At 37.1% G+C, this 14,255-nt stretch overlaps 2 protein-coding genes across 2 annotated transcripts in view; one reads left to right on the top strand and one right to left on the bottom strand.

The window, feature by feature from the left end:
* Nucleotides 1-198: 198 nt before the first annotated feature.
* LOC122538913 (calcium uniporter protein, mitochondrial) overlaps nucleotides 199-14,255 on the bottom strand; it is a 72,673-nt gene continuing 58,616 nt past the window's right edge. Inside the window, exons 5-9 of the mRNA XM_043673408.1 lie at nucleotides 6,406-6,582; nucleotides 6,185-6,303; nucleotides 5,626-5,772; nucleotides 3,787-3,990; nucleotides 199-3,437 (exon numbers count right to left, since the gene is read on the bottom strand). Coding sequence (XP_043529343.1) covers nucleotides 3,087-3,437; nucleotides 3,787-3,990; nucleotides 5,626-5,772; nucleotides 6,185-6,303; nucleotides 6,406-6,582 — 998 coding nt within the window. The 3' untranslated portion in view covers nucleotides 199-3,086. The remainder of the gene's footprint in view (nucleotides 3,438-3,786; nucleotides 3,991-5,625; nucleotides 5,773-6,184; nucleotides 6,304-6,405; nucleotides 6,583-14,255) is intronic.
* LOC122538911 overlaps nucleotides 10,194-14,255 on the top strand; it is a 32,109-nt gene continuing 28,047 nt past the window's right edge. Inside the window, exons 1-2 of the mRNA XM_043673404.1 lie at nucleotides 10,194-10,357; nucleotides 11,811-11,913. Of these exons, the coding sequence (XP_043529339.1) occupies nucleotides 11,834-11,913 (80 nt within the window). The 5' untranslated portion in view covers nucleotides 10,194-10,357; nucleotides 11,811-11,833. The remainder of the gene's footprint in view (nucleotides 10,358-11,810; nucleotides 11,914-14,255) is intronic.

The raw sequence follows: 14,255 nt of genomic DNA, 5'->3' as shown, positions 1-14,255 counted from the left end.
TTATGTATAACTAGGTACATGGACGTAAATCACAGCACAACTCAAGGTTGTATAAATACTTATGCATTCGTAGGGGATATATATATATATATATATATATCGTAATTACGCGACATGTCAGAAGCAACCAAAGTTCTAACAAAATCTGATGTTAAACGATCGGAGACCGGAATTCAGATCATTAAAAATTTAGCATCGTCGATTTAAAAACGTCGATAGTTTATACTCTATGTAGAATTACAGTGTACAGCGTCATTAGTAATTAGCATTATCAATTAATAATGACGATTCGCGATTGAAAGAACACTTTTGTTCATAGTCGTATGATTGTTGAGATTCTTAAATGAATTCTCGTATCAGAAGAAGAAAAATTTCGATCGGCGTGCACGAGTGTTTCAAGTAACAATTGTACAATAATTTTATATTCAAGTGGCGAGTATTATACCGAATATCCAGAAGAGGTACAGCTTTGTATTTTTTTTCGTTCTCTCTTATCGATCATCAAAGAGTTAGGCATTTCTTTTATTAAGCTCAGTAAGGAGTAAACGGCGCAACAAGAACGTTCGCAAAATAATACGTAGATTTGCGTGTACCGTATCTTCTACGTATGTACAAAAAGTTGTATATGAAATCTTCCTTAAAGATCGTAAAAAATATGTCAGAAAGAAGAGATTTCTTTTCCTTTCGGGGAATACGATTTAGGAAAAAAAGCGACGCTTGTAATTATAATTATCACTCGCGATACTTTGAACGTCGAGACATCCTGTTGTGTAATCGTCTGCTGATTATTCGATCTCGAATCGATTTACAAAAATTGTTGAATCACCTCGATGCGAACGGTAGAAATAACGATTTGAACGTTGGCACTGGACAACTTTAAAGTAATGATCGAGGGGGGAGCAATCTAAGTTTAAATTGAGTTCAAACAAAATCGCAGAAGCGAGGATTTTCAATTCCTGTGCTCGGGAAGAAGTGCTCTGATATCGTGTTTTAATCACGTGTACGATAACAAACTATTTTAACTCGCTAGCGGTCTAGTGACTATCAGTATACTATATTGTTGAATGCGCTTTCTCTACAGTTCGCCGCTAATTAGTGGTAGTCGCCGATATACATGCAGAAGTGTACAGTAAACATCTATGTTACACGCAGTGTCGCAACGTAACAATTGTAGAACATGAAAATATACAGTGGTCCATGAAAGTATCTCAACAATTCGACAGGAATACCTTCTGCGAATCACGTCAATCAGTACGAAACGCTTTGAACTTTTGTTAACAATGTTAACGAGACTCGGCTGTTATAATTACATCTATCACAATTAACCGTTTAGAATCAGCTTGAGAATGAACAAGAACTAAAAAATGTTAAAATATTTTCGTGAACCACCGTAGTTACAGTTTCTAGCGCGGAATTTTGAAACGCGTGTTTCTTAATTGTTTAAAATCTTTCGCTAGTTTGAAATTACAACTCGAGATGGTTTTGTTGAAAAATGAAAAATATTTAATACTAGTGCGTGTAAGAACATACACGATAATTTCAAAACGAAATGTACCGGCGCAATTGTCATTGAATACGCACTGGTGAGCTATTTGAGCGGACGGATAAGGGATTCTTTTTTCTTTTAGGAAAGCGAGAGAAAGTTTTTTAAACAGTTTCCTAGAAATAGTAATTTATGTTAATCCTATATAAGATACTTTCGTGAACGATACTTTAAAGCGTGACGGTAGTAATAACAGTGTTAACCGTACAATATCTTTTTAGCTTTATATAATATTACAGACATGCCGAAGATGTATTTGTACCGGTGCGCAAAAACCCTCAACTTTTGATTGTGTTACCATTACTTTGGTAAGAATAAAAGATTCAGCGAAGTAAGTGTCGAATGTTAAAATCCTACTATGAACGGCGACGAAGCGAGTCGGTCAAATCCGTAATTTCACAAGCAACGCGCGAATTGAAGTATTTAGATAAGAAGTCCTTGAATAAGAATGAAATTTTCTACGTTTCCGAACGAAACGATACTTAATATCAATTAGAAAGAATATAAAACAGCAGAATTGAAAACGATCAATTCCATTAATAGTATACTATCAGATAAGTACATTGTCTCTTTCTTCAAGCAGTGAGTGAAAAACGTCAATCGAAACGAAGTTTAAGTACGCTGTACCACGTCCATTGCAATAAAATTTCATTCGTTGATCAAAGTACAAGTTAAAGAAAAAAAAAAAAAAAAGAACGAGAGAAATACATATTTACATTGACAACATCGCTGTCGATATATCCTCTTGTAGAAAAAATAACGTTACACGGCGACGGAAAAGTCAGTTTCTAAATTAAAAGTCTTTGAGCCTTGATCGTCGAGTTTCTCTTAAACAGTATTTGCGCGAACAATCGTAAGTGAATTATAACTAAAAATATTCAACGTATATACAGGATAATTCCTTAGAAGTAGGATGTTCAATTTAATGATCCTCTTTGTCATCAAACTATGGTAAATTCAACGTTAAGAGTCCAATTTCGAATTACATTTAAATTAAATACTTATCACGAAGGTTTTGTACAGTCGAGGAGAGAAAATGAGACAAACATTTCTTTCCACCGCAGTCACTACAGTCGGGCATAAAACATTGCACGAAGAAACCTCCATCTCGATCTATCATACCAGTTTCTTCTTGTGAAACGTGTCGAGTCTCTTCGAACGAGTTTTGTTAGTCAATGATAATCGTACTAGTAGAAAACTGTTTGATATATACATTTTCTTTCATCGACGTCTTCCAAATGCACATCGGTCAACAACATTGAGCGTCGGGCAAATATATTATACACATACTCGTTGATTAGGAGGGTCGTCGTACGACTTGGAAGACTCCGCCGAAGAACGTCGAACGTCTGCAAGCTTTTTCCACACTGACAAGAAACTTAATCGTTTCCCTTTCTCTCGTTATGTTATTTGCTTCTCTTATGTTACAAGCGCGTCATTCGGTGATCTCGCCCTGAGTACAATTTTCTTCTTTCCCCCCCAAGAGATTTCAACGTTAACATTTATACATCAAAGGGATCCCACTCCTTTGAAGCTTGCTCGATCAATAATCTCTCGTCTCTTTGTCCGTCGGAGGAACCGGTTTCTTCGACGTGTCTTTCTGCGGAAAGATTCCTCTCTTAGGGAGAGTCCTTTCCGGACTAGGACTAGGACTAGGTGAGGAACTCGGTGATCTTGAACTTGAGGAACTCGAACTTGACCTCTCCCTCTTCTGTCGTTCGATACGGTTCTTGTGTTCGTACAATGGTCCGCGAATGATCTTCAGCGTGGTTTCCAATTCGTAGGCACGGTCCTTCAGGGCGTTGTACTGATTCAGATCGAAGCCAACCTTCTTTGCTCTCTTGTGAAGTGAGACCAGCTGTCGCCTGTTCATCACGTCTGGCAGCATGTATTCCTGTTAATAAATCCGACGCAATGAGGTTTATTAGAATATTTTTGGACATTTTTTCATAATGATTTTCTACCAAGTTGCAGGTCTGAAATAATTTAATAATTTTACCACGAAACTGTAGGTTTTCAATTTAATTTAATAATTTTATATGAGACTGTAGGTCTCTTAAATAATTTAACAATTTTACGTGAAAGAGAAGCGAAGATCAGGTAAGTTTCGTTAAGTTCTTACTACAAATTACGTCGATGAAGTATCTCCCGTTCATGTTTATTAGATAACGAGTTCATTTTCTTTTAGTTTGTTGATTTAAAGAAGCTGTTAACAATTGACAAACTGAACTGCTATTAGCAACCTGTCTCGTTAGGACGAAGTAGACGAACAAGGCCATCGTGGTGCCATAGTTGACGAAATATGTAACCGGTTCCATGATGTCCCACGAGTATTCCCACCAAGTTAGTCTGGCTAGGCCGCTGAATTGAATCGACATTAGGACAAGACACACCCAAATGAACATATTCGCCTTCCTTTCCGCGGTGGCATCTAACTCTCGCAGCTTCTACGACAAACAAACAACAAAAAAATCACGCATGATTAAGAAACATGGAATACATCTTTCTTTAACTTTCGTTTCGGGGAGCAGTGGCGGCTCTAACTGTTGCGGATTTCCGCCGTGATAATGTATCTGAATCTACAACTGCAATTTGTAGTAAAATTGCCGGCAGAAGGAAGCGAGAAACCATAAGGAAAAATATGTCAGTGCTCAGTGAAATCGTATTTTCCTGTTGTTAAAATATATCAAAACACTTTTCGTTCGTCGAAACGTGAAAATTCGACCAACAAATTCCATACTTTATCTCCCAAAAACGAATTTACGATATTTTCAGATTAATATAATCTGAATTTACGATCAATGTAAATATCGGTGTAAGAGCTTTAGCTTCTAATGTTAAATCATTAGATTTTTTTTACGCATTTGCAGATGATGTCCATAGGATACAGATTTTTATTTTATTTCTCACGTATTATTCGTTTATCTTTGATACAAAAATGACGGGAGAATACGAAAGGATCGAAAAATTATACTGACATTGTTTCTCGCTTCAACGAGAATTAAACAAAAACCCAGAAAAATAATTTCCCTCCTTCTACGAACACCAAGTTGTTATATACGACGCTACTGCTTCAAACTCAAGTTTCTTCAAGCGATTGAAATTTATTTTTGCTCGTGTAGAATAATTTTCTACATAGATTATCACTTGTTCTAGAACATTGTGTATCGATTATGAAAACGTTGGTATAATTTTTGTACGATCAAGCAAGAAAACAAAGAAAAAAGAGAGGAGAGTTTAATTACGCGATCGTGCAAGTGCGCACACGATGATAATTAAAGTCAAACCTCGCCGAGGATGAATTAAATTATCGTGGTGAGGAGAAAACGAATGAGAGAGGAGGAGTATGGGCGTTTAGTCGAATAATCGTGCACGCGTGCCGCGTTCCGAAGCGTCGGAGCGCTAATAACTTCAGGCAAACTTAAACTTCTTTAAACTTCCGTTTTGTCTAGATCTAGGATCGTGTTTCTGCAGACGCACGTTTATTGACGAATTGCGACCGATTAATTTGATTTGATGTTCACGGTGAATAGATTCAGCAGCGAAAGCTGCAGACGTTGTCGAGAAAGCGATAAAATCGTCTCCATCAATTTGGAGTAATTAATCGCGTTGAAAGATCTTGAGATTGCAAAGATATTCCAGATCGATATACGATCGCTTGTAGCTGAAAATTCAAAGTTTCAATTCTTTACAAGGATGAACTATTCTTAAATGTTTGCTACCAACGATGAATAATAAGATAATAAATAAAAGATTTGATAATAAAATAAGTAAGAAGATTTGATAAATTCTTACTTATCAAATCTTCTTACTTATTTCCCAAACTTTTGTATTTGCCGGAAAATTTCTAATATTCAAATAGAATAATCATTCACTTGTATATTTCAAGGAACGATTCGAGCGAAAATTGTGGTAAGATTCAAAAAAAGGAGAACTTTTCGTTTCAAATTTGATAATGTAAATGCGTGAACGACAAAGTTCACGGTAATTGAATTTTAACAATTGGAATTAAATTGAAATTGAAATTAAACAGTTGGTGATTAAAAAGTCGAGGCGAAGCTGCGCTTCCAAAAATAGTTTACCTGTTCGAGAGGTTCCAGTTCCAATCTGACCGCCTCTAACTCTGCCAATACTTGCTTTTCCATGGTGGCATAGTGCTCTCGAACCTGCAGTGTCTCGTACAGCTGACCGATTATCATTCGGACGTCCGACAATGACTCTAAATTCTCCTGGGAAAAAGAGTCGACAAAAAATTTTCGTTGAAAACAGATACGTACGTCGAAATTAAATAAAATTGTCACCAACAACACTGAATATCTGCAACTAACAGTTAATAAAGAGTCGAGTGAAACTCTCTGGAAAATTACGTGGCAATTATTATCTCTAATCGTTGAACAAAGCTGTCTATATTTCCTTAACCCCTTGACTTATAATACCGTGTCATACAAGTTGATACAAGTGAAGGTCTCGATTTAAGAGAAAAATTGTAAACCTCATGAAATTTCAACTCGAGATTTCAAATTTTAATTTCGTTCGTGCCGAACATTGAATAAATAAAAGTTAAATATAATTGAATATCTCAAATTAATTTTGCAATGAGTAATGCCTACTCCTTAAAATTAAATTTCTGTCTAGACTCACCATCGTGTGCTTGTGGTGCAGTGGCGGCGTCACTAAGTACTCCATGTCGTTTATCACCAGTCGAAAATCGTTTTCCATTAACGACTCGATCGTGTTGTTGGAACCTATCCTGATGCCGTCTGGAAAATCATCGTGCAGAATTTTTGCGCGGCGTGAGCAATCGAGACTTTGCACACAAGAGGTTCGTTGCATCTTTCGTTAATTCCTCGACAACAACTCACCGGTGGTTGTCACGGTTGCCCGATCGATGCCACGATCTTCCTTCTTCAGCATCTGAATAAGGTCTCCTACCGTGTGCGTGATTGGTTTCAGGGTAAACACGCACTGCTCCTTCCTGGATGGCAGTGGCACCGTGATCCTCGGTAATCCCCGATGATACGACACGACTACATCTGCGGCTGAAACAAATTTGACGTTTTCAGTCCGCTTCAAACGATCGACACGATCTCTGTCTGAATTGTCAAGAACATCGAACATCTCTTGTGAAAATGGAACTCTTTTTTTTTTTTTGCAATTGACTCGAAAACATGACGAAACAAAGCGCGTGAACGCATCTAATAATAATGATTTAATAGATAAAGATTCCTCGTTTTTTGTATTGAATAAAAATCACCTCACAAATGCAATAATTTTTCAATCAATGACTTGAGCCTTGACTCGAGTTGATTGAACGTTTAGTAGGCTACTTTCAAAAGTTATTTGGTTTCGTAATTTAACATAATTCTCACAACCAGCAACCGTCTATCGTTAATATATTTACGCTTACGAATTAATTTATTCGATTGGAATGAAATGTCTGTCTCGAGAACTACAAAACAGTTAATACAACTATATTATTCGTGAACGGAATAATGCAAAGTGTAACTTGTACGAACATAATAATTGTGAATATATACATATATACCTACATATGATAATCGTTAAGTTGTAATATATATACGTGTTACAAACTTTCGAAGATGCAAAATTATATGCAATTTGAAAATTGAAAATTAATGTGAAAGAGAGGTAAAAGAGTATATCGAGCTACTTTTCATCATTGAAACGACAAGGCGAGAGAGAAAAGGGGAGAGACTAATTGAATACAGTTTCTCTTTTTTTAAGTTAGATTATGCGTCTAACAACAAGAGAGTTCTTGTTACATTCTGTTCCTTTCTTTCGCGAGAAAGACGACTCTAGAGTCGCGATTGAATTGGGATTTGAAAGCTTTCCGAGCTTTTCTTGCGTCGTGTACGTTAGCTGGGGTAGAAATTGTCGCGCGCGACAGAAATGTCTATTCTCTTCGTTCGTTTTCTTCCCTCGTACTGTTTTCGTATTCCCGCACTGTCAGGCACATCTCGTAAAATCTAAATGAAGATAAAATCGTTCGCCTTCCGTGTGTCTCTGCGCGACAGATTGAATAAAAGCTTCTTAGCGATATGGAAGATAATTTTGACTTTTTAATTTTTATTTTTTATAGAGATAGGAATAAAAATAAAAGGATATGAAAGATGCTATAGAAGATAATTTTGATTTTTTATTTCTTTTCAATATACAAATAAATGGAAACTGTCTTCTTAAATGATTATAAATATTGCAGTATGATTTTCCCGATAACCTGTTATTGGGTGCAAAACCGATTCATTTTTCTCCATCGACGATAAGTAGTGTTTCGACTGTCGCAGTCAAGTGAATATTTCACGACTGATAAAATTAATTATTTTATTATTATATTTAATTATATATTAATTATTACACGTTCTATTAGAGAATTTAAATTTATTTAAATTATATATTTAATATATATTTTATTTTTTATTATATAATAAATTATATTTATTTATATATTTAAAATAATATAAATTAATATAAATTATATTTATATATTTAATATATATTTAATATATATTTATAAATTATATATTTAATATATATTTTATTTTTTATTATATTTAATGTATATTTATTTTTATATTTGTTTAATTTTTTATTATATATTTAATATATATTTATTTTTATATTTATTTAATTTTTTATTATATAAATTATATATATTTATATATTTTATATATTATTTAAATTATATATATTTACATATTTTATATATATATATATAACTATATATTATTTAAATTATATATATTTACATATTTTATATATATATAACTATATATTTATTTAAATTACAGAAAATTAAAGAGAATATCGTAATACACAGAATCAAAAAAAACTTTGCCAACTACGCGAAAGATATCAACTCTGTGCCGAGGAATTGCAAATTCGACGTAGTTAATTCCAACACGATGCTTCTCCAAGTAACAAAAGCCCGTGCTAACCAAGTCTAAGAACTTTGCCATCCAGCCAGATCAAGGGATCTACACTCGCGAAGTTAGATTTTCGGTGTTAATGGATCTCACTCGAACACTATACCCGACCATGTAATATCGTCAAATACTTGTTATCTTTCGGAGAGGAGAAGAGAAAAGAACGAACGAAGGATCGTTCGGGGAATGAAACTCGCTGTTTCCGTGAATTCGTTCGCGTGATGGCCGTATGATCGAGAGCTGGATCGCGTTAACCTGGTTAGCTACCGTTGATACGAGGAAGGTATCAGAGTGTGGAGACCGGAATGAGACGCGTGTAAGTACGTGGATCCTTCTGTTGTAAGCAGAACGGAACCGAGCGCCGCGATTCGGTTACACGATCGTTGAAAAATGCATCCACACCAAGTTGGAACACTTTGGCTGGAACTCTAGGCGTGAACCAAGAAAAATCGTTGTCAGTCAAGACTAGTCCGGAGGAGAGGGAGTTTCGTGTCGAGGAAAAGTAGAATTTCACATCGACCGGTTCTGAAGATTAAAATTCAAAGAATACGACATAAACCGTAAAGCTTGAATTTACTTTTTAAATCACTGCACTCTAAAAATTTCCATGAAAACTCGGAAATCAAGAAACCAGAGAATTGGATTTATTGGGATGATAAATCTAATGGAAGTTGATTCTCGAAGCGAAGAAAGGCTTGAATCGATGGAACTTTCGACATTAATTCAACGACATCTAAAATTTAAATTACATGGTCTGCTTAGTTCCTAATAGGAAAATAGTGGTAGCTGTCAGCTCTACTTCTGATCGTCTTGCAAAGACGCATGTGTTTAACCTGGAATAACAAACTGCCGATTCGCACGCTCGCTCGTGCATTTCTGTAAATCTTCAGAACGCAACAACGAATGCTTGGTTCGGTACGAAAAAGAGCCAAAGGAATGTCCCGGGACTTGTGCAAGCGGCAGCTTTTGAAAAGCGTATGATAGCGTGAAGCGAACACCGGAAGGAATTATGCTCGCTGGGATCGAGCAACAACCGGTCTCTCTATTGACGTTTGCGTAATAGCGAGGTTCGCGCGATTTCGACTCGAATGAAATTCATCAAATAGGAAAGCGGAGTACATTAGAAAAAAAAAATCGGAAGGTCGATATATTTCAAAAAGATTCGTCGGTTGTTCAGACTGTCGGTGAGAATGTATGCTAAACTAAAGTTATAAAAAAAACATTAAAACACACGTCACACGTGTATAGTAGCATAATTCATTCTGAATTTAATTTTGGACTTTTGGACACGCGAAGTTTGCACGAAACAGCTGGGCAACATCTCTCAGTTTCCGGTCTCGAGAGGGAAACTGCGAGGAACGTGATTCAAAGCGAGCGTCTCTCCGATAACATCGCGTTCGAAAAAGCAGTTCGATCGCAAGGAAGGAAGAAAGAGTAAAATTTCGGCTCGTTCGCCTCGACGAGGCAAATTCGCAATGTCCGACGATTAGTCCGCCCCCACGAAGTGCCGGCAGCTTGCGCTTCTTCGCCGGCGATTCGGTAGCTCGCGCTGGAAGTGGAAAAGATGCCTACCACCACCTTCTGCGGTGTGTGTCGTCCTCCCTTCTTTCCGGCTCTATGAAAAGTCCGTCGGTGGTGAAGTTCCCCGTGCCGGCCAGTCTATCTTTGGATTCTGTTCAACTAATAAGTGAACTGTGCCGCGCCGACATTGTTCTACGAGCTTCCAAAGAAAAAATAAAAAATAAAGAAGAAAGAAAAAGAAAGTATCTTCTTATCGGGCTTTTCGTCGTGAATTTTCGGTGAACGTTCTTCGCGTGGCGTGGCCTATTCAAGGATGCACGACGACTGATCGTCGGGGATCTCCCCACGGGTAGGCGAATAATAATGTATTATCTCGGTGTATGCACTCTGATTACAAGTGCATGGCAAATTTAATTTTTCTGGCAAATCTTTCTTTGTACCATTTCCGAAGTGATAAGCACGGTGTGGGAGGGGGAGGGGGGGGGAGGGGTTTGCTGAAGGTGTAAATGGAATACCTCCTCATGATGTGTTTCTATGTTAGGGTTGTGGTTTGGCAACATACTAGATGAAAGTACATCTGTTGTATACGTAACGAAACTATTCAAAAAATAATCGATCAGTTCGAAAATGTACAGTGTTGAAAAAGAAATTAAAATGATACTTTTTAGATACAAATTTTTCTCTGTCTTTACCAATGTTTAACTATTGATTTAAGAATATTTCTCTAACAATTGTATTGAAGACAAAGATGATATTTTATGCACCTTTTTCTTTTGGTGTGGTGGTGGTTCCAATGGAATTCTTACTCTGATATTCAAAATTCTTTATTCTACCTTGAAAGAAATTTCCAATTTGTAATACTTAAATATAGCGCGCGCGCGGGGTTTAATGTACTCCCCTTTCGCATTCTCAAATTTTTTAAACATGGTCTAGTTACTACTCAATATGATAATTACTAATGAAATGATAAAATTTAATACTTATTTGAACTCAAAAATTTAGAATATTAACCATTTTTCTTTGGATATAAACTTTTGGGGTCGAAACGTAGTTCCAACCCTTTCTGGAGAAAATTAACGTAGGAACAACCCTCGATTCAACTAAACAAACGGACATTTCTGTATGTTTTCTTATGTACACGTTTCATCAATTCCACCAGCGAGAAAGCGCAACTGTTGAAACGCCATCTGTTCGAGGACACGGTTACTACGTATGCAACCACTCTGCAAATTACATATGCCAAGCGCACCTTTGCAATTTGCAAATCTCATTCTTCATGTATAACGAATTTTCTTCCGCGTCACCAACACACCTCGTCTGGTTTACAATCGATTTCTTCTTCTTTCTATCCGCGAAAGAAACACGATACACGCCGGGTATAGCTTTCTCATAATGGAGTTTTACCGGAAGGAAATTCTTCACTTAAATCTACCATGAAACGCACGCTAGAAACTGAAGAACGATAAAATAAGCAAAAGCAGGGGGAAAGAGAAAAGATTCACGGTCCCGTTATCAGAGTTAAAAGTCAAATTGGCATAAAGAGTAATAATTGCCGCTCGAGGCGCAAGATAAAGAAACAACAAGCGTTGTTGATTCGCTTTATTGTTATTTATCTATGCTGTGGACTATAAACTTATGGTCAGTCGTGTGTTTAATGGAATAAAATGTCGAGGCGAGTCATTGATCGATCGACAACGCAACTGTCGTGTTCCACGAACGTATTTGACACGAGTGTAATTTACCACGTTCACACGCACAAGTATGTTTGGAGTGGAAATGTTGATTCGATGAATTTACCACAGGCCTCGTCGTTCAGGGGTCGATCATGGGCGGAGTGCAAAGCGGGACCCATACCCTTGGAGAGGCATTATGGGTGCAGGAGAGGCAACGTCAAAAATGCCATCGGTGAGTAATCTACATACTATGTACTCTATTTGATAATTTTCAAAGAGAGTTGCACGAACGGGATCGAGCAAAGATTCTCAGAGAATATTTAGAAAATATAATAGGGTGTAATTTGTTAAATAATTCGTTTAACTGAGGCAATATCGTCCCTTAAGCGAGCGGGGTTATTAGAAAATTTTCTTCCTAATTAAAACACGTGTGGCAAGACGAGAATAAGGAGATGACAAGGAGAAAACAGAGAGAGAGAGAGAGAGAGAGAGAGAGAGAGAGAGAGAGAGAAAGAGAGAGATTAAGTACAATGGAAATTAATTACACTCTAAGTTAATTGCGTTGTACAATACAGGGGCAACCACGTTGGCCCAGATTTTTAATGAACTCGAAAAATCGCCTGGTACTTCTTCACGGTGCATGAATATCAGAGCAGAAACTATATAGTGTAGCAGCGATGGCTTATAGTATATAACGAGATGATATTAATCTATTCCCTGGCTATCTTTCATTATCCACCGGAATCGTCTTCTCCGTTGCTTAAACACGAGGAATGCCAAAATGAATTATACAATGGTACAAGTATCGCGGATATCTTTTCCCGAGTATCTTTTTAGGATACTCTTCGCCGACGTTGAGGAACCGCTGCTTCAGTTCGAAAACCGTTCGATCCCGTTCGAACGAGATGCTGTCTTATGATTAGTGGATTAATTGTTAATTAGTGGAATTTCGACACGGTCAGGCTGCGCTTATTAGCAGCGGTCGTGGTCTAATTACGCCATCCTCTTTGAGACCGTTTTTGCGCGTGTTTTAAATGTTCCTGCTTTCGTCGTGTGTGTCTTCCCGTGTGAGCAACAACAGTGTCTATCTTGTCAATTCCTCATCCGTGTACGAAATATAAAAAGAAGTTAAACAAATAAATTAAAGAAAAAAGACGCTGCGGAACAGTTTTTACGGTACAAGAACAACGACCGTGTGGAAAGTTTCTTGTCGCGTTATGATCTCGTGCTTTTCCTCGATGATAATGCGGCGTATAAAATAGAAAATTTGACAAAATAGAAACTGCAGTTTCAAAGAGAGAGAGAAAGAGAGAGAGAGAGAGAAAAGTGAACTCTTTGGAAAGCAGAGCGATTTCGTACGATTTTTATAATGATCGACGCTTTGTTCGAATGCTCCGCTACCATTTTCCGACGCATGCGCATTCACTGCGAAATTGCGCGTCGTTACCGCGCTCGGTGCCGCGCGAAATTTGAAAATCAGTCAGGGAGAGAAGTTTTACTAGAGACGATAGAGATGATACAATTTCAGATACAATGTTTCATTAACTTTTCGCTCAGGATCATTGCAAATTTAACAATTTGCATATCCGGCATCTGGATTCTGAATTTCCATTTCATTTCACTTGTATCTCTACGCACCTTTCGCGAATTAGTTCGCATTAATGAATCCTTTAAACATATAGCTTGTGAAATTCACGCCGAAACGGTCAAACTTTTCTTTAAGCGGATCTATTTCATTTGATAAGTTGCACGCTCATCGTAGTTCCGCTAATTAAACGTTTCTAAAAACTCGAGAAATCCCATCTCTTCGTTCGCGATTCCGCTAACGAGTCTGTCGACTGTTTGCTTTAGGAATTTTGCCTCAGTTCCTTCAATAATTGCGACACGCGCGTGTCGTCTAAATTTAGATGTTGCGCGAAATGGATTGGATTGGCCAATAGTTCGTGAATTCCAGACGAGTTCACGCTGCTTCGATGTCCAACTGTTTCGTAGAAATTTCGAGTCGCGGCAATAATTAATACGACCGGCTATAATGAAAAGCAAATCATCGTTCCGCACTGTGATCACCGGCGCGTAATTACAACAGGAATTTCTTTCGGTTTCATACACATACTTTGTATCAGGAAACAACATTTTCATTGGGCTAGTCCAACCTAACGAAAGCGTCCTTTTGAAAATTAAAAGCGATTAAAATTGAAATATTCGAAAATCTCGGAATCAAACGTGACCGTAAATATACGACGCTAACGGTAAAAATGTTTATCTTCCATTAAAAGTAACAAGAAACGCTCGCCAATCATCGAGCTTCCATAATTTTCCGACTCGAAAACGGATCAAATTTTTTTTTTGCCATCGTCAATGGCCGATAAATTCTTTGAATATTCGAATATGTAATTTGCACGAATACTCCAAAGAAGGATTTTATGCGTGTCATGTATGCATCTCGACTGATTTTCGATGGTTTTCGCGAGATGAAAACTAAACTTTGAAAATTAAAACCGATTATAATTGACATATTCGAAATATTCGAAAAGTGACGGTAAATATACGACGCTGACGGTAAAAATGTTTATC

Source organism: Frieseomelitta varia, unplaced genomic scaffold (genome assembly GCF_011392965.1).
Source record: "Frieseomelitta varia isolate USP_RPSP 00005682 unplaced genomic scaffold, Fvar_1.2 scaffold_182, whole genome shotgun sequence".
Lineage (NCBI taxonomy): Eukaryota > Metazoa > Arthropoda > Insecta > Hymenoptera > Apidae > Frieseomelitta > Frieseomelitta varia.
The sequence above is the reverse complement of the archived record's forward strand: the minus strand, read 5'-3'. Positions and strand labels throughout refer to the sequence as shown.